Consider the following 22,462-nt stretch of genomic DNA (forward strand, 5'->3'; position numbering starts at 1 on the left):
CAGTTAATAGCTTCTGCTCCTAGATGAACATCTGTGGGGAACTGGATGATGCCTGCAAGGCTCAGAACCTGGGTCCTGCAAACCTGGGATGTAAACCACATTCGGTCAGCATTAGCTGCATTAGTTTGTTTTCCTCCTAGCCAGCACCAGGCAGAGAAAAGAATCTGACAGTTCAGTATTCAGAGATGGACAGTGACAACTTGGTAAAAACACTTTGTAAGCACAGCCGAGCATTTACACGTAGCAGAGGGACAGAGGAAGACTCCTGGGTCATTACTAGGGGGATGAGTCCATCTGTCGCCACCCACAGCCCGCAGTCCTGCAAGGCAGAAATTTTATTTGCCTGCTGAAGAACAACTGGATTTTATTGAGCTCCCACTGCAAAATATCAAGCTTCTCCAGCATTTTGGAGGAAGCACCAGATTTCATGTTCTACCACTTCCTGGACTTCAGGCAGGTTGTATCACAAAGCAGGAGGTAAGCCCTGAAAATCAGCAGAGAGGAATGCAGTCGAGGAAGGCATTTCTATCATCTCCTCTCCTGGCGTACAACCAAACCTTACATCTGAAATTACAAAACATGAGACTTATTTTGCCTGCAGTAAAGCGAACGAACTCTCCTACCCATCATGTGCTTCCCTGCGTGTGGAGCAGGTCTTGGCTACCAGCAAGAGGATCTGCTCTGGGGAATACAACATTTTGAGGAATATGAAACTTTCCCCTGGGCTTCAGCACATTATCATGCTTTTTTCTTGCTGGTAGAAGCATGCCCAGCTATTTGGTTCCTTCCACTGTAATAACAAGGGAAGGAGCTCACTTTGCATCACATTCAAAGATTGAAGGCCAAAAGGGATGTTTAAACCACCTCACCTGACTTTTAAAATGCCTCTGATCAGGGAGGTCTCAGCCAGTTATCCCTATACTGTGGCAATCTGCATCCAAATAAAGCATTTTTTCCAAGAAAAGGGAAAGGACACCACCTTATCCTGAAGACAGCAGGTGGAGGAGCCACCCCTTTCTTTGGCAGCTTCTTCTCTTAAAGCCCATACAATGCTATACCTTATTCCCAGTTGTTGGTTCCTGCCATCACTCACTTCCAAGGAGCATTTTGTACCTGAGCTGTTTAAAGGGTATAAACCCTTGTGCACTAGGATTGAGGACACTTCTCAAATCTTTTTGACCGACCAGATTAACGTGGGGCTCTCTCCGTACCCCCACCCCACCACTGACTTTTTCAGATGTCTCCAAACGCCCACACTGGACCACATGAACCAGGGCAACCCAGAGGGGACACCATCCCTCCCCCAATACATGCATCCTTCTGAACGTGGGTGGTTTCCCGGAGATCAACCCATTTTATGGCTGAACCCTGTATTTTTCCCACGCAGGTGTGCAGAGCACAGATCCACGCGCCCTGCAGCCCCTTTTTGCTCCAAAGGGCTCACAGTTCATAAAAAAAAAAAAAAAACAGGTAACAATAGCTACTGGGACCTCACCAGCCTTCAGACGTTGAGTCAGCTCTCAAGTCAGCATATTTCCAAATGACTAATGGAAATACTGGGTGCACAGGCCCCAAAAAGCAACACTTCTGCCAGATGATGATTCCTCGTTGACAGCTATTAAGCTATCGGTTATCCATTTCAGAGCTGCAATTTTTAACCTGCATGTTGTGCAACACTAACCCTTCACTAACTCAGATTTAAACGACAAAAATGACACTCCCATTTTCTCACTCTTGGTTAAAAGAATCGCAAATCAGGCTTTTCATCATTCGGCTCAACACCAGCAGCAGTCAAACTGGCTTCACCCAAGTTACTCTTCTGGCCTCTATTTTTAAATAGTGATGTTTTATTAGCACTTTTCCAGTCCTTTGGAATTTATCCAGTATTCAGAAAAGATTTCAATCAAAACGCAGCAAGCTAACAATCTCTTCGGCTGATTATTTTAGGATTCCTAGGTGCAAATTACCTACAATTGCTGATTTTAAGTGGCTTTGCTCGATGTCTTACCCTCTCATCACCTGGTCTGGAAAGCAGCTCATCAATGCCATACAACACAAGTGTGTCACTTAACTCCTTCCCAAATACACTCTATAAACTGAAGCTTGTATTTGTTTCCTTCTCTTCTCCATCACGTTTTAAAACTCTCTCTGAAGAACTGCTTGCCCCTCTAATCAGGGTTGGCCTTTACTCAAACTTGCAATAACCAAATTGCCACGTTTTGATATCTGCCTAAATCTTCCAACTTGCACTTCCATTGCTCCCCAGCTTTAGCGGAGCTGCTCTTTCAAATCCCCCAGGCTACTCAGCTGGCCCTGTGTGCCCATATTAAATGCAACCCAGCCCACAGCTAGCCATCCCCTGGCAACCCCTAAAAGTCAACAAAATGACCCGAGAGCTTCTCCTCTTCCCGGGAAACTAATATCAACTTATTTTCCTTAGGGATTGACCAGAATACTAAAGATCTCCTTATCTTTCATTTAAGGCTTAGAGGATGGTCACGTTACCAGTCAAGTGCTTCTTTGGCACAAATAACTGTCTCTTTTTGAGGAGTTAAAAAGAGGTCAGTGTTGGAACAAAGCAGGTTTGATCTCTCAAGCTATTCTCTGCCAGCTGAGCTGTAGCTGCTCCTATTCCCACTTGCTGAAAGCCAGCCCCGGGGAGCCCATGCAAGGCAAAGTGCTAGCACTTGAATCAGCAAGAAAAGCAACCCCTCCAACAGCCTGTCCGTATCTCTGACAGTTGGGAAGCTCCCAGATCATACAGTCTGATTTTCTGCACCACACAAGTGGACAACTTCATCCAAGTAAGGAGCATTCATCTTGCCTGGTGGTCACATTCACCATTTTCCTTGGCATTTCTTTGTACTGAAGCACACGTGGCAGTGAGGTCAGCTACGAGGTGAGGACAGAGTTACGGTGCCTTGCTCCGAGCGTGGCACCTACTAGTTCTTTTTGCTTCCTGCTTGGCCAGGATTTAAGCTTAGATGTCCTTGAAGTCTGGCAAGGCGCTGCTGTGCAGTCCTGCTCTCATCTCGCTGCTCTTTCAAGACGTTTAATGCCAGAACGCAAAAAGCTAATTCACGAAATGTCATTGACTAGCTAAAGGTTTCAATTAGCAATAAAGCATGTTTTAAAACCAATAGAGTTACAATTCTCTAAGATCTCATAATAACATTTTACAGCAGAAAGTTCTGAACATAAAAACGTCATTAAAGTATATTCAGTAGCCGATATTTTTCAAAAGCTGTTTGGAATCCATTTGCTCATAGCAACCCTTGCAGTAATTGTATAAAAACATGATTTTTAAGAGCCGGAGCTTCTGTGTCCCTGCTGCTTATTCCTTATTGAACTCCTAATCCTGGTTCAGTCATAGCTGGTTACTATGGAAATGGTTAAATCAGAGCCCAAACAGCATGACTTCCCATAAGAAACAAACACAAGGAACAAAACTGCCTCAGAAAAATTAAACACCTTGGTTTACGTCCACACCTCCAAAAAAATAACTTCACATTTCCAAAAGGAAAGGTACTTTTAATACTTTTTTAAATAATTGTGTTGTTTCTATAGTAAACAAGCACAAACATTTCTTCCCTTCAAATAAGCCAGAATAACTCCTAAGTGGCTGTGGTTTGCTGGGGTAACTAGATCTATTATCACCATTTCAGAACGCGCGTGTTTGCGTTGCAAACGCCGCATCGCAAACAGCAAAGACTGGAGAATATTTTTGGCAGCAAGTTGCTGTCCCGCCATGAAATTAGTGACACAGGTACTCCCCTGAGATCAGAACTACAAACTTTTTGTTGAAGAAAATGCATATATGAAAACAAACGAGTTTCAATTAGACGCAGAAAGTTTGAGGGGGAAGAAACAGGCACTTTTGAGCAGGAAGAACAAGACATTTTGAAGCCAAAACACTTTTTCCAGGCAACGAAGAGCTGGAAAAGCCATGAATAAGCTTCTCCATCCCAATACGGTAGAAATGTCACTAACTCCTTTCCACGTAGGACACTGTCAAAGCAAAATCTAAGCTGCACAGAACAAGAGCACTGGGGGTTGCTGGCTGAACCCCTGCCTGCACATAGTCTACTGGTTCCCTCTAATAGCTTTGCCCAACAGACTACTGAAGTACACTGTTTCACGGCAAATTTCCTTGGCATCACCCATTTTGGATAAATTCTTACCATTCTTCTCCAGGCCCTGAATAAGTTTAAGATTACATTTCGTTCTCCATCCTCACCCAGGATTTTTCACAACACTGGTCCAATCGGGTCACTGCAGTTCACACCGGCACGAGATGCTGCTCCAACGTCATTACCAACTTTGTTAACGATGGGCACGTGCATGCATCGGTGTCGCCCGCGTTAGGCAATCATTGGAGGCGCCCTTGGTGGTCACTGGAGGCGCCCTTGGCGGTCACTGGAGGCGCTCAGCCTCTGCCTTCAGATCTGGTGTGAATGATGAGTCTTCTCCCAATCCCTGTGCCAAGAATCTCCCCTAATCCTCCCTATTAATGCAAAATGTTAATGCGAGGATTCCCTTCACGTGAACGTGCCCTCCGCAGAGAAGCCACAGCCCTGGTGTGAAATCACGGCACGCTGCTAAGAAATATCTTAGGGAGGCAGCGGGGAACCCCACAGCGCTAGCAGGGAAAGGCTCACTCCTTGAGGGAGAACAGATGGAGCTGCCAATTTGCAAAAGCATCAAATAATTAACATTTGAGAGGTAGAGTGGTGCTTTTCTGAGGTCTGACTCTAAAATTGTTTTCCCCCCAGGAAATCTGCAGAACCAGAGCCACCGCCTTAAATGCGGCAAATGCTCATTAGGGACCACTTAATTCCTAGTCTGCAAAGATGCAGGAGGACCACCCATCCTTGGAACAGCAGGGCAAATGCATCTGAAGATGGGCAGTAAGGCATCGCTGCCTAACACCCACTAATGCGAGTGCCGGTATCAGCAGTGGAAAGTTTTGTGGGTTTTGTAGGCTGTGTGCAGAGCTCTGACACGTTTGAAAAGATACAGCCAGCCTTTCTGAAAAAGCGATGCTGGCAGCAGGCAGGGCAGACCAGACCATTACAGCTTGTTCTACCAACGACAGAACTTCTTTATTTGAATTTGACAGGTTAACATGCCTGCAAGAGTCGTCCTGTCCTCCAATAAAAGCCGTTGATTTACAGGACACAACACTCAGGAATCAGCTGAATCTCTACCAAAAAAAGGGGTTTTAACTCAAGAATTAATTATGTTTGTGCCAGAGAAACAATGTGCCTGTTTTAACCCCTTGTCGCATGTTCACTGAGTCACATAATTACTTTCTACTATCCAGGGAAAAAAAATAAAAAATAATAAAAAAAACCACCATATTCCAGTGGAGAAGCCACCACTGCAGACAGGACAATGTTCCAGTTATCTTCTTGTTTTCCTCTGGGATGGGAGGGAAGAGAGGGCCAAGCTGGCTTTGTTGGATTTTAGAGGCATTTCAGTGAGTTAATTTGTCACTTCTGTTGCTCTCGGATAAAAGCAGAAACAAAACCAAACGCTACACATGGCCAGTTTCATTTCTCCAAGGAAGGGAAAAAAAAAAAAAAGGGAGAGGGGGCAGGGGGGAATGAGAGAGACTACAACCAGCTCTGTGTTTACACACCAAGACCTCCTTGACAGGTTAAAGGTTTGCTGCAGCCAAGAAGCTCCATGCATGAATCTTCCCAATCCCTTATTTATATTTTTTTTAAAAAGTTAGATAAACTTACCGAGAGTTTCACCAATGTAAATCACAGCTTCGCACGCGCTAATTAAGCGGTGCCGCCTGGGCGCAAGACAAATCTAACTCCGCATTTTTGGAGCTGATGATTAACCTATTTTCTGGAGGTCTCTTTTTCCTCTTCATAAATTAAACAAAAAAGCCTGTTGAAAAGCAATGCCAGCCGGCCACGCAGCTACACAGCCACCACTCCCCAGTTATCCTGCCACGGATTTTCCTTCGCTTTTTTGCATTCACTTTCTTCTCCAAAGCAGAAAGATGCTGGGGAAACTTGACAGAGATCACCAGGATCATCCCATCTTCATTAATATTATAAATTATTTGCTTGAATGCTATGAGAGAACTAAACTTTAAAAGAAAATTCCTCAACCGACAGCAACCTTACGTTTGCACGGCGGAAGGAAGGCCTGGCAACACACAGCCACTCACTCAGGCTTTTTACAACGCACATTATTTCAGCAACGAGATTTTAATTTCCTCATCCGTGAAATTGGGACGGTTCAAAAACCACCCAAGAGGGATGCCGTGAGGCTAAATGAATACACAGGCTTTGCAAATAACTCAACAATTTCAGAGATGGTGCAACCCAGGTATTTACAGTCCAGCACCAAAGTAATTGGGCGTTGCAGGGAGACACAGCATTTCTAACTGCAGTTTCTCTGTTGTGATTCATGCAAGGTCATGGCCACGGGGGACTCTCAAGGCGGGCACCAAACTGGCCGAGAACAAAACGCTTAACTGAAAAACAATATAGTTCCTTGCAGAAATATGGACACAAAGCCCTCACAGAATCACAGAATCATCTAGGTTGGAAAAGACCTTGAAGATCATCCAGTCCAACCATTGACCTAACACTACACCATATCCCTCAATGCTAAGTCAACTCGACTCTTAAACACCTCCAGGGATGGGGACTCCCCCCCTGCCCTGGGCAGCCCATTCCAACGCCCAACAACCCCTTCTGCAAAGAAATCCTTCCTAAGAGCCAGTCTGACCCTGCCCTGGCGCAGCTTGAGGCCATTCCCTCTTGGCCTGGCGCCGGTTCCTTGGCTCAAGAGACTCATCCCCCCTCTCTGCACCCTCCTTTCAGGGAGTTGCAGAGGGCCATGAGGTCTCCCCTCAGCCTCCTCTTCTCCAGACTAAACCCCCCCAGTTCCCTCAGCCGCTCCTCGTACGGCTCCTTTGAACCTTTCCTTCTCCATACACTGCAATCCTCCACCAGGCTGCGGTGGATGATAGAATCACAGAATCATTTAGGTTGGAAAAGACCCTTAAGTTCATTGAGTCCAACTGTTAACCCAACACTGGCAAGGTCACCACTAAACCGTGTCCCTGAGTGCCACAGCTACACGGCTTTTAAATACCTCCCAGCATGGTGACTCAACCCCTTCCCTGGACAGCCTTGATAACCCTTTCAGTGAGGAAATTTTTCCTAATATCCGATCTAAACTGCCCCTGGCACAACCTGAGGCCATTCCCTCTTGGCCTGCCGCTGGGTCCTTGGCTCAAGAGACTCCTCCCCCCTCTCTGCACCCTCCTTTCAGGGACTTGGAGAGGGCCATGAGGTCTTCCCTCAGCTCCTCTTCTCCAGACTAAACCCCCCCAGTTCCCTCAGCTGCTCCTCACAGGACTTGTGCTCCAGACCCTGCACCAGCTTTGCTGCTCTTCTCTGGACACGCTCCAGCACCTCAATCTCTTTCTTGTAGTGAGAGGCCCAAAACCAGACACAATATTCATGGTGTGGCCTCACCAGGGCTGAGTACAGGGGGGTGATCACTGCCCTAAGTCCTCCTGGCCACGCTATATCTCATACAAAACTACTTCTCTCGTTCTGATGGCAGGGGAGGGGCAGTGCCAAGCCACCTACAGCCACCAAAAAGCATCTGCCCAGCTAATATTTCAGGATTGGGTTGAAAATTCAGTTCAGGGCCTCACGTTTTTTAAATAAGGAACAAATACTTTCACTCAAACTCTGTATCTTTAGCTCATCAAACTGGGCGATAACCCCCGTGTTGGGGCACTAAGTCCTGACCTGCTTCTGACTGGTTTTACAGCAGAACAGCGTAATATTCACTTTTCCAAAGAGCCTGAAACATATGGAAGATGACAGTATAAAGTCCTCAAAAGCTGAGCTTTGCATTACTTTTTTCAAAAAGCACCAAATATGAGTGGTCCCCTATATTGCTGGGTCGCCGGTTTTATTTTTTTGTAAGAGTCTGACAACCTTTATGAATGTTTAATTGTTCATTCAGACACCACGTGAGATGCTGAAACCCCTGCAGCATAGTAGCAGCACACCAACAATTTGGACAACGGAGCCAGCAGCGAATATGACCCCAAGCGAGCAGCATGGAAATTTAGCATAAGTACCCGACGTGGAAAATGGGCAAAACAGAGTAGATGGCTAATGGAAACGAGCATTAAGGGCTCTTCAACGGGAGGTCAACAAGAACCTCGGCTACTTGTCTCATTGGGAAACTGCCTGGAGAAAGGCTGAATTCCCCAGCGTCATGGGGGAACTGCTGCAGGTATGTCCAGAGAAGAGCAGCACGGTCTGACCGCTCACATGGGGATGTCCCCATCGGGAAGAGCAGCTGCGGTGCCTCACCGTATGGAGCAGGATGAGCTCAGACATACCCACAGGATGCACACCGCAGCTCCAACAAGCGTGTTTTCCCATAGCTGGGTCTAATTTCTACCTCTCTGCAACAGGTCTAAGGCAGGAAGGAGAATAATGTTGTTTTGTGGGGGGAAAAAACAAGCCCTGCACGTTCCCTCAAAAAAAGGCAAAATGCAGATTTTGCTGGCCTTGTCTCCAAATTCTTCACGTGGCCACAACCAAACAGAAATTAAATGGGAAGGGAGAAAGGCTCCTCTTCCACTTGCATCAAAGTGTGAGGCTGCAGGAGGGAAGGAGCACACAGTTTCCCAAAACCAAGCACAGCCCGATTAACGCTCAAATCGTGCGGAACAAACTGTTTTACCCGTCCATCTGCTCTACGACTGCGCTGAGTAATCCTGACCGCACGACACGCGATGATGCCTTTTGCCAACGAGGTCAATTATGTCACTCTCTCACCACCATCTTTTGGAGAGGCAGGGGTTAGAGATTGGAAACCTTTTGTGCCACTGTTACTAATTGCTGCTGGTTGCGGGACAGGAGGGATTCCCCCAGCTTCCCCAGGTCACAGAAGCTCTGCAGATCCCTGCCTGACTCATAGCAGGTGGTCAGCCTCCACGCTGCTCTTTATCCACCTGCAACCGATGGCAAGACCAGCCGCCCCTCGAGAGCTGGGGGTCCGGAGCCGTGTCGGAGCAATGCAGGTGGGTGCGGTGAAGAAAAGCAAGTTTGGGGCAGTCCAGCAGCGCCCAAAGATGAACAGGAGCGCTGCGCCGCAGAGAACGCTTGCTGGAAAACCTCAGTCTCGAGTGCATTTCAGATTCATTAAACCAATTATTCTGGATGCCTCTGTGCCAGCTCCATGTGTTTTCACTCAAAATAATCCCATCACACTCCATACCTGGAGATTGTCCCGGGCTTAAAAATAAATATATCTCAGCTAGCTTCCCAGTTGATCAGCCCCAGCCCTGGCTCGGTCAGAAGCCTCCTTTCGGGCTGGCCTTGCTGGCACTGCCCTCCCACAGCCTGTCCCCTGTCCCATCCAAGGGGGCCATGCCATTGCCCCCCTGCGTCCCCATCCTCCGTCCATCCCCGCCAGCCGCACCTTCCCATCACCAGCGCTCACCTCGCCCCGTGGGAAACCACTTCAAGGGCTTACTGTCCCACAAGAATTAAACCAAACCGACCAAACAAAAGGGAAAAAAAAAATAAAAATAAAAGCCAGTTAGCTTCCTGAACCAGTTCATGGCGGGGTCAAACACATGCCAGCACAGGCAGGATGCGGCCACAGTAGGATCCACTCGGATGGGTGTAAAAGGTTGTTAAACTCCAGCCTACAGCCACAGTTTCACAGATGCACAAAAGCCAGCGCTTAAACAAAGGTCTGGCCATCCTCCTCCCCACCCCTCCTGTTTGCAAGGTCTCCCTGTGAACCTGGTCCAGGAATCGAAGCAGAGAAACCAAGCGTTTCCTTTTTCCTGCTGGGCTAGTTTTAACCTGGCTGGGTTTGTTTTAACCTCAGCTCACCAGAGGGAGGGCAGAGACAGCAGCAAAAGCTTTCTTCCCCAGTAGCAGTGGCTTATGTCTGCATGGCAGCATCTTGGGAACTACAGCCGAAGCAAAATACTTGTATTTATTTGGCTCCCTTGCACAAAACCTGTCAAACAGTGCGTGGAGGAGACAGCTGTGACTGTCACTGTTTCCAGGGATTATGGCAAGGAGCTGTGAAGAAGCAGACATGAATTCGAGTCTTGGCTATAACCACCAACTCTGCACATCCCTAAGGGAAACAAAGAGATCCACCTTCCTACAAAAGCCAGCATAGCTCCTTATTTCACAGCACTGTCATCAGTGATGGACAGACAGATTCACACAGACAGACTATTCACCTGCAGGCTTTTACTTCCCACCTCTCTGTTGTGTACAGCACTGTTTTAAGTAATTATATATTAGCACTCCCCTACTCCCAGACCTTATTTCCCAGCCCTTCCTAACCACATAGTCACAAAAGGTTTCCAGAGTTTAAGAAAAAAGAAACCACCGACATATTTCACGCTGGCCACAAGACAAACAAAAGGAGTGTTCAAGAACATACTGCTTTTCAGCTTTTACTATCAACTTTTCTCTGCTGATACCAATTAAGCAACACAACACCAGAGCGTGCCAGGCCAAGGACCTCGCTGCAGGGCACTAAGAAACACCCCAGATCTCCAGCAAACTCCAGGTCCAAATTAACACCCAAGCACACTTGACTCCATCTTCACCATCACTCCAGGGATGCCCAAGCCCTGTCACCCCAGACCCTGGAGTACACCGACACAGCTCTGGAGAACCCTCTTGTCTCAACGTCAACAACCTTCGTGGGGTGGCACTGTAGAGAGGCCCTCAAGGAACGTTTCCCAAGGTTAGATGACCAACCGACCGCTCCTGGCCGCCCACTGCGCCTGTGTTTGTGTGTCGCTGGTGGAAGCACAATCATTTTGTCTGCAGGTTTCCATCTCCAACCCCGCTGCGATAGTTTATTACTTTCCTAATAAAGTCTGAATAGAAATGAAGCCTTTGTAGCCCTAAGTGTGCGTTTTATTCTCGCTATAATAACTTTACTACGCTCTGTTTCCACAGCAACTGTTTTCTCAACCGCTTGGTGCTTTGCTTTCAGGAACGCAAGGCTGCTTCGCTCCACCAAAATAAAAACCAAGCAGAAAAACAAAACTGAGGACAGCAGCAAGCCAAGCTGCCGGACCACACACCAATCTTCAGCCGGAGAGATGCTTCGGTCAGAGTCCAGCAGCATTTGCAGATTGACCAACTCTTTGGGACAGCCAGGGAAAGAGGCAGGAAGGTTCCTCGTCCGCGGCGATGGCAGGAAAACACGGCGCAGAGCTACGCTGCAAAGGAAACGAGCAGCGCCGTGGCCTTCCTCCCCCTCCTAGCTCTCCTGCCAGCACGGGCAGGCGTGGAGGAGCAGGGAAGCGATCTGGCTGCAAATCGAAAGCAGCATTAAACAAAAGGTTGGGCTGAGGCCAAAGCAATTTTTTCCGACGTGATGCACAACACAGCCATGAAAGCTTTAGTGCCGGTGCAGGGAGGCGAAGCGAAGGAGTAGGTGGGAGACCCTTCCTACACAAACACAGCCTAAAGGTCACACAGCCTCGGAGGCAAGGCTTTTTTGGCCAGAAGAGTGGAAGAAACAGCTATTATGCTCGTTAGGTTGTTGCATTACAAAGGCTCGATGCAGAGAAAGGCATGTCCCTTGCTCAGGTGAGCGCACACAGCAGCATGGCAGCCAAGCCGGGGCTGAGCTGTGCTGCTCCAGCATCTCCCGCACGATGACCTCCACCTTGGTTTTGCTGACAACCACTTTTGGAAAATGAGCAGCATCCCCTTGAGCCACCAGATAGTCTGTTTTAAAAGAAAAACACCCAGGTCTTTTACTGGGAAATTACCTAGTAGTGGATCCTGTTATTTAGCTGCAGCAATCAAACGCTGTCCCAGAAGAATTTAATAGCAGCAAAGGTGATTGCAAAAGGAAGAAAAAAAGCCTGTACATCCAGAACATGCTTGCACAATAAGGTCTACGATTGTAAATGCTAAATACTACTTCACAGCAAAAACCTCTTCCATACAACCGTTCCTCCCTAAATTACAGAAAAAGTACCACACCACCCACCTTTTAAGTGAAGAAACCAAGGGACGGCAGCAAGGAAGGAGAAGGTGGAATCTGAATGCAGGAACTCAGATATATACACACACACACACTTATATTATATGGACAATACTGAAATACGTGCCTACCACAAGCATTTCCACAGAAGCCAACAGCACAACCATCTGCTTTACTCCCTCGGAAATTCAAATGCTACAGACAAAGGATGCTTATAAGCCACTTTATACGTTGCTGTGCCAGTTCATGGCATTTCAAAGCAGAGATCTCATTCTTTTCTTTATTATTCTCTCCTATTATTTTTTACACCTCAATACAACTAAACGTTTTTGGAGATCTCTCCTTAAGCTGATCTGACAGAGAACCTGAGCAAGCAGGAACAAGGCACCCACTTTTTGCCTCTGATGGGTGCCACCAACACTTACCTCGGCACAAATCCCCCAGCAGTCCCAAGCAACCTGGATTTTTACAGCACAGGCAAGTACGTCACCCAGGGCCAACCACCAGTTTCTCCACAGACCCACAGGCACCCCTGTGGCTCAGCTCGGTGCCTTGTTTCTCACGAAGCGGTGGGAATGACCTGAAGCTGCCACATTTTAGACACAAAGCCATCTGCATGCCAAGAGACACAGGAACGATAGCAAAATTAAAGGAAGCGAAGAGCAGCGTGCCTGCACAAGCTCAATCTGAGTTAGCTGCAAGAAACGGGTGAAATCTGGATATTTACAGAGTAGATGTTCTTATTTCAGCCAGTTCCTAACTTTTGGCAAACAACCTGAGGCCTTAGATGCTTCACATGGTCTTCACCACTAGCCTGGATTACGCCTTCAAGGTGCTTTGCTGTAAAGGTCACTTGATTTCTGCTCATTAACAACGTCCTTTGCAGCTCTCCTAAATCCACTCAGGAATGCCTTTGCTGCTTAGATCAGCTTTAGATCCCCATTTCTGCACCACGTTTGCAATTTAAGAAGCGCATCCCAAAGTTCACATATATGCTACTTTTCCCTGTCGGCTTTTGTATTTCAAATCACTTTCTTCCAGATGAAAATACATTACCCTTGAAATGTTCATACTTTACACTAGACGATCTGAGGAGTGGGATGATTTGCATTTGCTGTATTTATGGATCTAAGGGCATGAGGAAAACAAATGTCAAACCCTAGTTAAAAAAAAAAAAAAAAACAACACCGAGAAGATGCTGTGAGTTGTCAGAGGAAATAGAACCAAATCTGAATAAAGGAAAAGCTTTTAAAAGCTTCAAAAATAGACTCTGAAAAGGAATCAAACACTTACAGGAGAGGAAAAGCTTCAAACTGACTTTTAACTACATTGCTCTTGTTCAACAAACACCTTCTTGAATTTTACCACAATTTACAAAGCCTGTTGCCTTCCCAGTAATAACCATCATGCACTTCCTTCAGTAAGAGATACCAACTGAAATTCCTGTAGGAATCGTTGTAGGTTCAGGCCTGCTCTCCTACGGATTTGACCCCTGGGTATGTTCTCCAATGTTTAATAAAGCAGGAGCTCCAATCAAAACATTTTCCACAATTAAACTTCACATTAAATGTCTCAAATCAGTTCCCTGAAAGCTGGAAACAGCTGAGCTCACACTGAATGTTTCAGTAGGGTGGTAAAAAAAAAAAAAAAAAGTCTCCTTCTAGATCCAACCTCTTTCCCTGAAGCTTGTAGGGGCCTCGTAGGTACAGAGTGCCCACCTCCATCACTCCAGCATGAAACCAGTCAACGAGACCAGCAGGAGAGACACAATCCCATCAGCCTTGCCTCTCTGGGAAAACAGGGCTTCTCTGATAAAAAATAAAAAGCTACCCACAACAGGTAATTTAAATAACCTAAAGAACAAGTACTTATAGAGACAAGTTTATCCATTTGAAGGCAAAACAAGATTCCCCCAACAGAGAGCTGACACACCAGACGTATCTCCTGACGCTACCGCAACTTATCCCTCCAGCTCTGCGTCGGCCTTTGGAGCTCCTCCTCATTCGGCACGAGCATGCTATCGGCGATGGATGAAAAGAGGCTTTGTGACAGTTATTATTTCCACGGAGCCCATTCAAAAGCGCCAGCAAAAAGGCAACCCAGGCGGCACAGCTGGGACTACTGAGCAGTAGATTAAAGGAGCCAAGGTTTTAGCACTGTCTAGTTTGGGTTGAAAAGGAGCACTTAATCTTTTTTTATGGGTACAGATGAAAAGAGAAAAATTATGTAAAAACCCTCTGTCCATTACCATGGCAATGCAAAAGTAAGTCAAGACTAATGAGCGTCAGGAAAACCAGATCTCAAACTTTCTGCTGGTTTCTCCTAGGAGAGTTAACCCTCCACTTACAAGATATGCCCCCGACAGGGTTTATAATATCACAGCAGTTTCATACTTAAAAAAAAAAAGACAGAAAACATCCAGCATGCTTTTCAAAGATTTTGCCTCCAAGCACCAACTTCTGTTGGGCTGCTCCACTGGTGGCAACGGTGCCTTGCTGGTGATGACAAAAAGCAACATGAAAAAGAGGGTCTAAGTCAAGACGGTTTTGCCTAAAGCATCTCCTTGCACTAGCCTCGGCCTAAGGAACAGCATCCCAAACACCCTGGGAGTGGCCCCGACAGCTCAGAAGCACATGCGGTGGGTGAGGGACAGGGGGGTGCTAGCCATGATGGAGAAGAAAGGATGTCAGGGCTCAAATGGGACCAGTGTTGAGGGCTTCTGGTCCTTATCATGCCTGTATCGCACCGCAAGCTTCTCTCCCTTCCATTTAGTCACTCCAATTTGTTTTACATCTCCCCCCAGGTCATCCTTTCCCGCTCTGACACATCGAGCGCGCTGGCCCATCCTTGCTGGACTGCTGAGCCTCAGCCAGGACACAGGAGCCCATCAAAGAGCCAGACAAAACAGAAGAGGATTGCTACGCCTGTCCTCCTAGCACAGAGCCGCTCCGTCCGGTGAGTCCAGTGCTGCCGGCTGCCCGTCCATCTCCAACCTACTGCCACCCAAATCACAGAATCCTCTGGGTTGGAAAAGCCCTTGAAGCTCCTCCAGCCCAGCCATGAACCTCACCCTGACCGTTCCCAACTCCACCAGATCCCTCAGCACTGGCTCAACCCGACTCTTCAACCCCTCCAGGGATGGGGACTCCCCCCCTGCCCTGGGCAGCCCATTCCAACGCCCAACAACCCCTTCTGCAAAGAAATCCTTCCTAAGAGCCAGTCTGACCCTGCCCTGGCGCAGCTTGAGGCCATTCCCTCTTGGCCTGGCGCCGGTTCCTTGGCTCAAGAGACTCATCCCCCCTCTCTGCACCCTCCTTTCAGGGAGTTGTAGAGGGCCATGAGGTCTCCCCTCAGCCTCCTCTTCTCCAGACTCAACCCCCCCAGTTCCCTCAGCCGCTCCCCATCAGACCTGTGCTCCAAATCCTCCCTGCACACAGTGGGCTTTGCTGTCTCTTTGTCTTTACAGGGGCCATAAGCTGTATTTTCGAAACAGGGGGAAAAAAAAATCACCCCGAAACCCTAGAAACTGGCGGGGAAAGGGCAGAGGTGGATCCAAAGCTTCTCTCAACACCTTTAACTGCATTCAGCATATGACAGCCTGACCCAGCACACCTTAAACCTCACTGCTCGCCGTCTCACAAAGCTGAATTTGGGATGTTTTCTCTGAACACCCTCCTCTCCCCCTTGTCATCCAAATTAACGCAGCAGCAATGCGCCACAGCCCCGTCACGCCACCGGCGGCCATGAAGTATTTCCTCCCATTTCAATAGCAGCCACACACGAGATTATTTCAACAGCTGGATCAAAGGAGCAGACCCAGGTTACAAGCAGCATCCAAGACGACAGTTCCTCTATTCGGATATCTATCGCTAAAAATAAGTAGCTGTGGGAAAGTACTTAGGTCCTTGCAAGAAAGATAACGTACGTACTTCTGTATTTCACTACTTCTTTGCTTCTCTGGTACTATCCAGAGGAAAAGGCCTATCAAACCCTTTACTAAATATACATACACATATTTTTAACTAAAATAAAAGTCCTCCCTAAGCCAAAAGCATTTGTGACCACACACACACTATACTGGGATGCCTAAACCCACCAAAGGGCCTGTGACCTTCCCCTCTCCCACCCCTTTTTTTTTTTTTTTTTTTACCAGCAGAGCTTTCCTTATCATGCATGGATCCCCAATCAGCTCGGCTTTCAGAGACCTCAGTATTTTTAAGATGCAAGGTCCAATTTACAAGGTGCTTACACACTGCAGGACGTGCGTCCTGGAAAAACTGACATTACGTGGTGATTTTAACGGGGTTAAAAGCAAGGTAAACTTTGGTGGACGCCGCACCCAAGCAAAGACTTTGTCTAACTCTAAACTGGGCAGATGGGAATGCATCAGAGAACCGGTTTCAAGGGCAACCTGCAGACAAGCATTTCATAAATACAAGTAACTACAGTTAATTATCAACTTGCTCAGCAGAAAGCTGTGGTTATGGAAATACGGCTTCTTCTGTCTTACAGGAAGAACTTGCAACAAAATTCGAGTTTTCAGATAGGCAGGGACAATGGCTCCCCTTAGACCAGGCAGCGGTGATCAACAGAGCTATCTCCTGACTTCTCATCCAGGACAAGGACTTGCTTTCTGCTCCAAACACCATTTTGGACTGAACCCTCCATTAAGCAAAGTTTCCCAAAAGCTTCAGTCTGATCTGTAGCACCGCAATTTTATAGTTGAGGTGATGCAAGTGTTTTCAGCTTTCCATGGGAAGCACCACGCCGCTGCACTCCTCTTTTTAATCTGGAAAATTGCAAAGTGCTGTTGAAACTCAGCCCGTAAGGTCTCCATCCTGAAAATACCCGTAGCTTTGCGTGTCTCACTAATGGTCAGACTTCTCCAGCTTGCTCCAGCAAGCGCTTGCAGGACCTCGGTGTGTGCAAACACAGAGCCACCTCCAGCCAGGTAGCGTTAAACAGATTCAGGAGACCTTGCTCCCCCATTTTCCTTCAAAATTTATAGTTAGGTGATAGTCAGGAACAGTTAAACTGAAGACAGCAAATACAACCATGCTAAGCTAACGCTTGAATCGGGCAAAAGTTTTTCTTCAGCTAAAAAAGTCTTCCTGAGAAACAAACAGAACGTTTTAATCTGATTTTCAGCCATTAGGCAAGAAAAGGAGACACAGCAGATAATCAGGGCTTTATCACACAAAAGTGCAAGGATAAAGCCTCAGCGCTGTCGTTAGCATCAGCACAGAGCACGCTACGGACCAGTTCAGCACTTACACAGCTTTTACTGCCTGTACTCAGTCATCTGAAAAATAAAAGCCATACAAAGAATCCCGTTCCTCAGCCCTTAACCCCACAGGCACCCTTCTTTAGGAGAAGTCTGCAACGCACGGTACAATTTAGGAAAAGCCTGTCCCTGCTTTCCCCTGCTGCAGGATCTCGGGAGCTGGAACCGTTTGCTACTTAAAACAACCAAAAAAAGCCAACTTCAAACTTGAAAAGACTTACGTCACCGCGTGACCTTTCACAAGGCTCCCTGCAAAAACTTGGTGGGGTTTTCCTGTTAATTGAACGTGGCGGTGAAAACATGAGCTAAGCACGAGTTATATAAGCGACCAGCTTCAGAAAGACTTTTTGAAGTGTCATAAGCCGGCAGAAAACGTGCACAGCCCCATTAAAGACTGCGGTACTTCCCTGTGTATTTGCTCTCCTCCAGCACAGCGGAAAGCTTACCTTCAAGACTGCTCCTGCCACCTTCTCATTTGATTTCCCAATGGCTTCTAGATAACAGGATACTGTGGGGTTTTTTTCAGATTCCTTTTCCTTGGTTTGAGATTTTTTTGGGGGATATAAAACAGGGAGAGATGATCTTTCAATTTGCAGGACTCACAGAAACAGTAACGCTCGTACAAAGCAAAAAAAGGCTCTGCTACCCATCCTGGCTGAGCCTGCACGGATCAGACTTATCCCAAGGAAGTAAAAACAGTCTCAAATAATAACCTGGTGCCCCGGTTGCTCAGAAGCACCAAGCGAAGCCTGAGTGAGTCAGACTGAAAGATGGGATTTGGGCATTTCAGCTACAGAGTGGCAATTCAAAGGCGAGCAGCCACAGACAGAGCAGGCTGTGCAGCAACCCTCAGGGCTCGTAAGCTTAGGGAGGAACTGCTGCAAGATACTTCGATTTGATTTTTTTTTAGGGAGGAGGGAAAAAAAAAAAAAAAAAAAAAAAGAGAGGAAAGTTGCAAACCAAGATTACAGTTACACAATTCAAAACTAAATTTTTTTCCAGAACAGGAAGCAATATTCAATATGCCACCAAGTCAGAGCCCCCAATTAGACTGCTTGCTACGGAAAGACACTTTTCTTTAAATTGAACAGGGAAACAGCCTCTCTCATACAGTACCTGATCCTCGACACTGCAAACTCTGCTGACACCAAAGCCATACACTGAGGTTGGGAATCCAGCGTTGCAGACTGTTTTAAGCAAGTGGTGGCTGGCATTTCTCAAACATAAGTAACACCCAGAACTCAAACACACACACCTTTTATTGAGTAAAAGCCCCATTTGCTGGCGATCAATAAAAGGCGGTGCCACAGCAGAAGCACGGCAGAAAGCACGAGATCATCTGTTGCCTGGGGATTACCTCACTTGTTTCCTCTGATTGGGAAAGATGAGCATCACCTTCCTCTGAAAACTGAGCGCAGGACGCAATTTGAGGAGAATTCTTGAACTGAAGGAGGCTCCTTGTTGGATGTTAAGTACCCACTGCCTAAGCGTACAGAAAGGCAGCAGAAAGCACAGCACCTTCTCTCCTGCAAACCCCAGCAGCAGGCGAGGATCAGCTGGTCCCCTCTTCCTCTCTATCCCCCACACCTTCTGCCAAGATTTGGGCTGTTGCAAGCACCACAAGAGACTCGGGAAAGACCTAACTAGTTAGATGACAGCGTCTGTAGGTGAGATCACTCACAAGGAAATCCCACAAGGGCTGGCAGAAGGGTTGTAAAATCACACTTAGCTGAGCGATGAGACAACAGGTGGAATTCAGAGCCTGGAGTAAAGCAACACACACAGGGGGGGAAAAATCGTTCTGTGAACAGGGAACGGGCTCCCAGTGAGCTCTGCTGCTGGGGAAAGGTTCCAGCTGAGACTGATAGGACTAGAAAAGGTAGATGAGTTCTGATGGTTCGTGTGGCCAAAGTCAGAATATAGGAAGAAAAAAACCAAAACAACAGGAAATCACGTGCCAGCACCGTAAGCCCATGAGTGCCCCACATTTAATGGCTGGACTAGATGATCTTCAAGGACTTTTCCAACCTAGATGATTCTGAGTCAGGTATGCAGTCCCAGATCCCCTCACGGCAAAAGGGCATCCCAGCACTCAGGGAGGTACCGGGGAAAGTCACCAAGATGATCCCAAGAGATCTGTATACAAGATCCAGACCGCACCTTATATCTGGAAGAGAGCCCGAGCACACTATAAAATCACCAACATGAAGACGGAACGATTACTTCGTGTTTTTCTACGAGGGCTGTGTGAGAGAGCACCCAAGGCAGCTTTCATTTCATGGGTTTAAAGCCACCATTTTGTCATTAAACGGTGGAACTCTGTCTCAGGAGGCTAAAAAAGCCAAAAGTAAAAAGGGATTTAGAAAAGCTTGGACAAACTCACCAGGACAGGTCTACCAGGAGCCATCACGGACTACCCTCGAAGACGCAGTACGCTGGCACTGTGCACGAGATACTACTCGTGGAAAAGAAGTAAGAACAGCTTTAGCCCTCGCAGGGAGAGTCAGAAAATCTCACCCAAAATTTAAAACAACGCAGCAATAAAGCAGATGAGAACAACACGCCCTCCACAATCACTCTGTCTCGGTCTCTCTAAATTTGCCAGACAGGATAGAAAAGAAAGGAAAGAGCTTTTCTTTTGGAAGGAGCTTTTCTTTCCAACTGCTTTTCTTCTTGATAAGGCTGGGCACAGGACTGTAACCCACCTTCCCCTTTCGGAAAGCTCAGCGCTCTGATAATAACAGACATCTCAAGGCAAGAGACACAGCGGAATGTGCTCGGCCTGCCCACCAAAGTCACGTCTCCCGTTAACAACCCCAAGAGAAGGTCCCTCAGTCGAGGGACAGGACATATTCCCACATTACCAGACCACACGAACCTTGATCAACAGATTCAGGATGATGTGGCAGAAGGTGAGCAGAGCTAGCGCCACCTTATTAGCCTAAAAGAGGGGAATTAAGCAATGCCAGGGTGTGCCGAGACACGCTGGAGTGTGGCTGCCTTCCTCAGTAGGAGCTGCCGAGGTATTAATGGCCAAGTTGCTCAAGTTTACTCCATCCTTCTTTTACCCCCAATAAAAATAAAATTCTCTATGTTAATATTCTGAGCTCAGATTCACGGAGGCAACAACAACAACCAGGTAAAATAACTGGAGTTTTCTGGGTGAGGGTTCAACCCACCACAAAATTTTTCATATAAACTCCTTAAGAACCGACCCCAGATATTTTGCGACCAGCAGCACCATCCACAGTGCACACAGCCAAGAAGAAAATCCCAATTTACAAACCCACTTGGCCCTGGCTTGGTCAGGCAACATGCCCGGGTTCCTCAAGTATCCTCAAGCCTGTGCTAAAGGCAATCGAGTCTCAACGTCTCTGTGGAAGAGAAGTTTAAAGCCCAGGAAGTGACAAAGAGATATGTTATTAATTAACCCCAGGGTGAACCTCTGTTTCATCCTCGCTACCAAACGCAGCTTGCAGCCTGGATTTCAGATGTGATGCAAACACAGTGAGCTGGGGAGATAACATGGAAAAATCAAGAGGCTTAATCCCATGAGGCAGGTGTTCTGCAAAGACCAGAGGCAGCACAGAAAAGCAAGAGGAAACCTGAGACCAGGCAGGCCACAGGGTCTTACACCAGCACGGACCCTGCAGATGGGACCAAAGAGACCCAACACCATCACCGGGGCATCAGCCAAACTCCAAGCCCCCTCCTCCTGCGCTTGCACCCCTGCCTTTCCTTACATCCCTCTTACCCCACGTCCCCTTCCTCACAGCGGGGGACCCCCTGTGCCCCACTCCTCTCTGCTCCTCTCCCTCCCACACCACAGCCCCCTCACCACTGCTCTCCCACCCCTCTACTCCCCACCCCACCAGACACCAGCCATTCTCCCCCCATTAACCCCCAGCACTCCATAACCTGACCCCATCACTGTGCCCAGCCCCACCAGCCTGGTGATCCCAGACCCCTCAGCCAAGCACCCCTGAACCCCCACTTCACCATTACCACCGTCTCCCCACCCTCAGGCCCTCCTGGCCCCCCCCAGCTCCCCCTTTACCCCCTACTCTCTGCCCCAGACCCCTCCCTACCCCCAGGACCCGCCTCCAACCTCTTTTTCTAGCTCCAGACCTCACTACCTGCTCTTTCTTGCCCTTCTACCCCGCAGCCCTCACCCCACTACACCCCCAGGCCCACCCCACACTTCTGTCCCCCAACCTCTCCTAAGATCCCCCAGCTCCCCAACCTCTCCTACACCCGTGACTTCTCCTCCAGGCTCTCTGCCCTCCATGTCCCCAATAAGTTCAGACCCACCCGAGACCCTCTGACACACACACTCCCACCCCAACATCCCCAGGCCCACACCAGACCCTCTGTGCCCCCTCCCAAATCCCCAAGCTCAACCCAGATCCTCTGCCCACCCCAGGCCCACCCCGACCCTTGCCCCTTCCCCACATCCCCAGGCCCACTCCGGACCCTCACACCCCTCCACCGCCCACCCCAGACACCCCACACGGCCATACCCGTACCGACCTGAAGCGTGCGCTGCCGCAGGGCCCGCAGCCTCTCCCGCCGCCGCCGCGCCTCCTCCTCCAGCCTCCCCAAAACCGGGCCCGCCGCCTCCTCCTCCTCCGCCGCCGCCGCCTCCACACCGCCGCCGGGCGCCGCCATCTTCCTCCCGCTCCCCGCGCTCCGTACAGCCCGCAGTGCGCATGCGGAGCAGGCGCGACCCATCGAGCGCCGAGCGTATCGATAGGCAAACCGCGGCGGGGGGGGGGGGGGCAATCGGCGGGGGGGAACAGCGCGCGGAGGGGGGGCATAAAAAAAAATAAAAATCAATCTCAAAAAGAAAATTAAAAATTTAAAAAAGGTAAACATCAAATCTTCCTCTTCCGCCCGGCCAGGCTTATTCCCCCGCCCTCCGAGGGCGCGCAAGGCTCAGCTGGTTTAATGGGGGGGGGGTAATTATTGGGGAGAGCATTTTACCTTCCCCACCCCCCTTTTTACCGCCCCCCCGAAGGGCTGCTGGAAGGGAAAAAGCGGAGTGGGAAGGAACAACTCTCCCCCCGCCCCGCAGCAGGTAGCCGGTACCAGGGGGGTCCTGTCACCGCCCCCCCCCTCCCCGTACCTGGGGGAGGG

The 22,462-nt window shown here is 48.3% G+C and overlaps 1 protein-coding gene across 4 annotated transcripts in view; it reads right to left on the reverse strand.

Annotated features, from left to right (window-relative positions):
- Positions 1 to 22,404, reverse strand: part of CCDC12 (coiled-coil domain containing 12) — a 42,381-nt gene extending 19,977 nt beyond the window's left edge. For 3 of the 4 annotated variants that reach the window (XR_012629100.1, XR_012629095.1, XM_074869488.1), the window contains exon 1: positions 21,857 to 22,404. Coding sequence is in view for 2 of the 4 variants with exons in the window: in XM_074869488.1 (XP_074725589.1) it covers positions 21,857 to 22,201 (345 nt within the window). In the remaining 2 variants the exon portion in view is untranslated. The remainder of the gene's footprint in view (positions 1 to 21,856) is intronic. The other variant, XM_074869429.1, reaches the window with a different exon arrangement.
- Positions 22,405 to 22,462: the final 58 nt, after the last annotated feature.

This window comes from Strix uralensis, chromosome 1 (assembly GCF_047716275.1).
Source record: "Strix uralensis isolate ZFMK-TIS-50842 chromosome 1, bStrUra1, whole genome shotgun sequence".
Classification (NCBI taxonomy): domain Eukaryota; kingdom Metazoa; phylum Chordata; class Aves; order Strigiformes; family Strigidae; genus Strix; species Strix uralensis.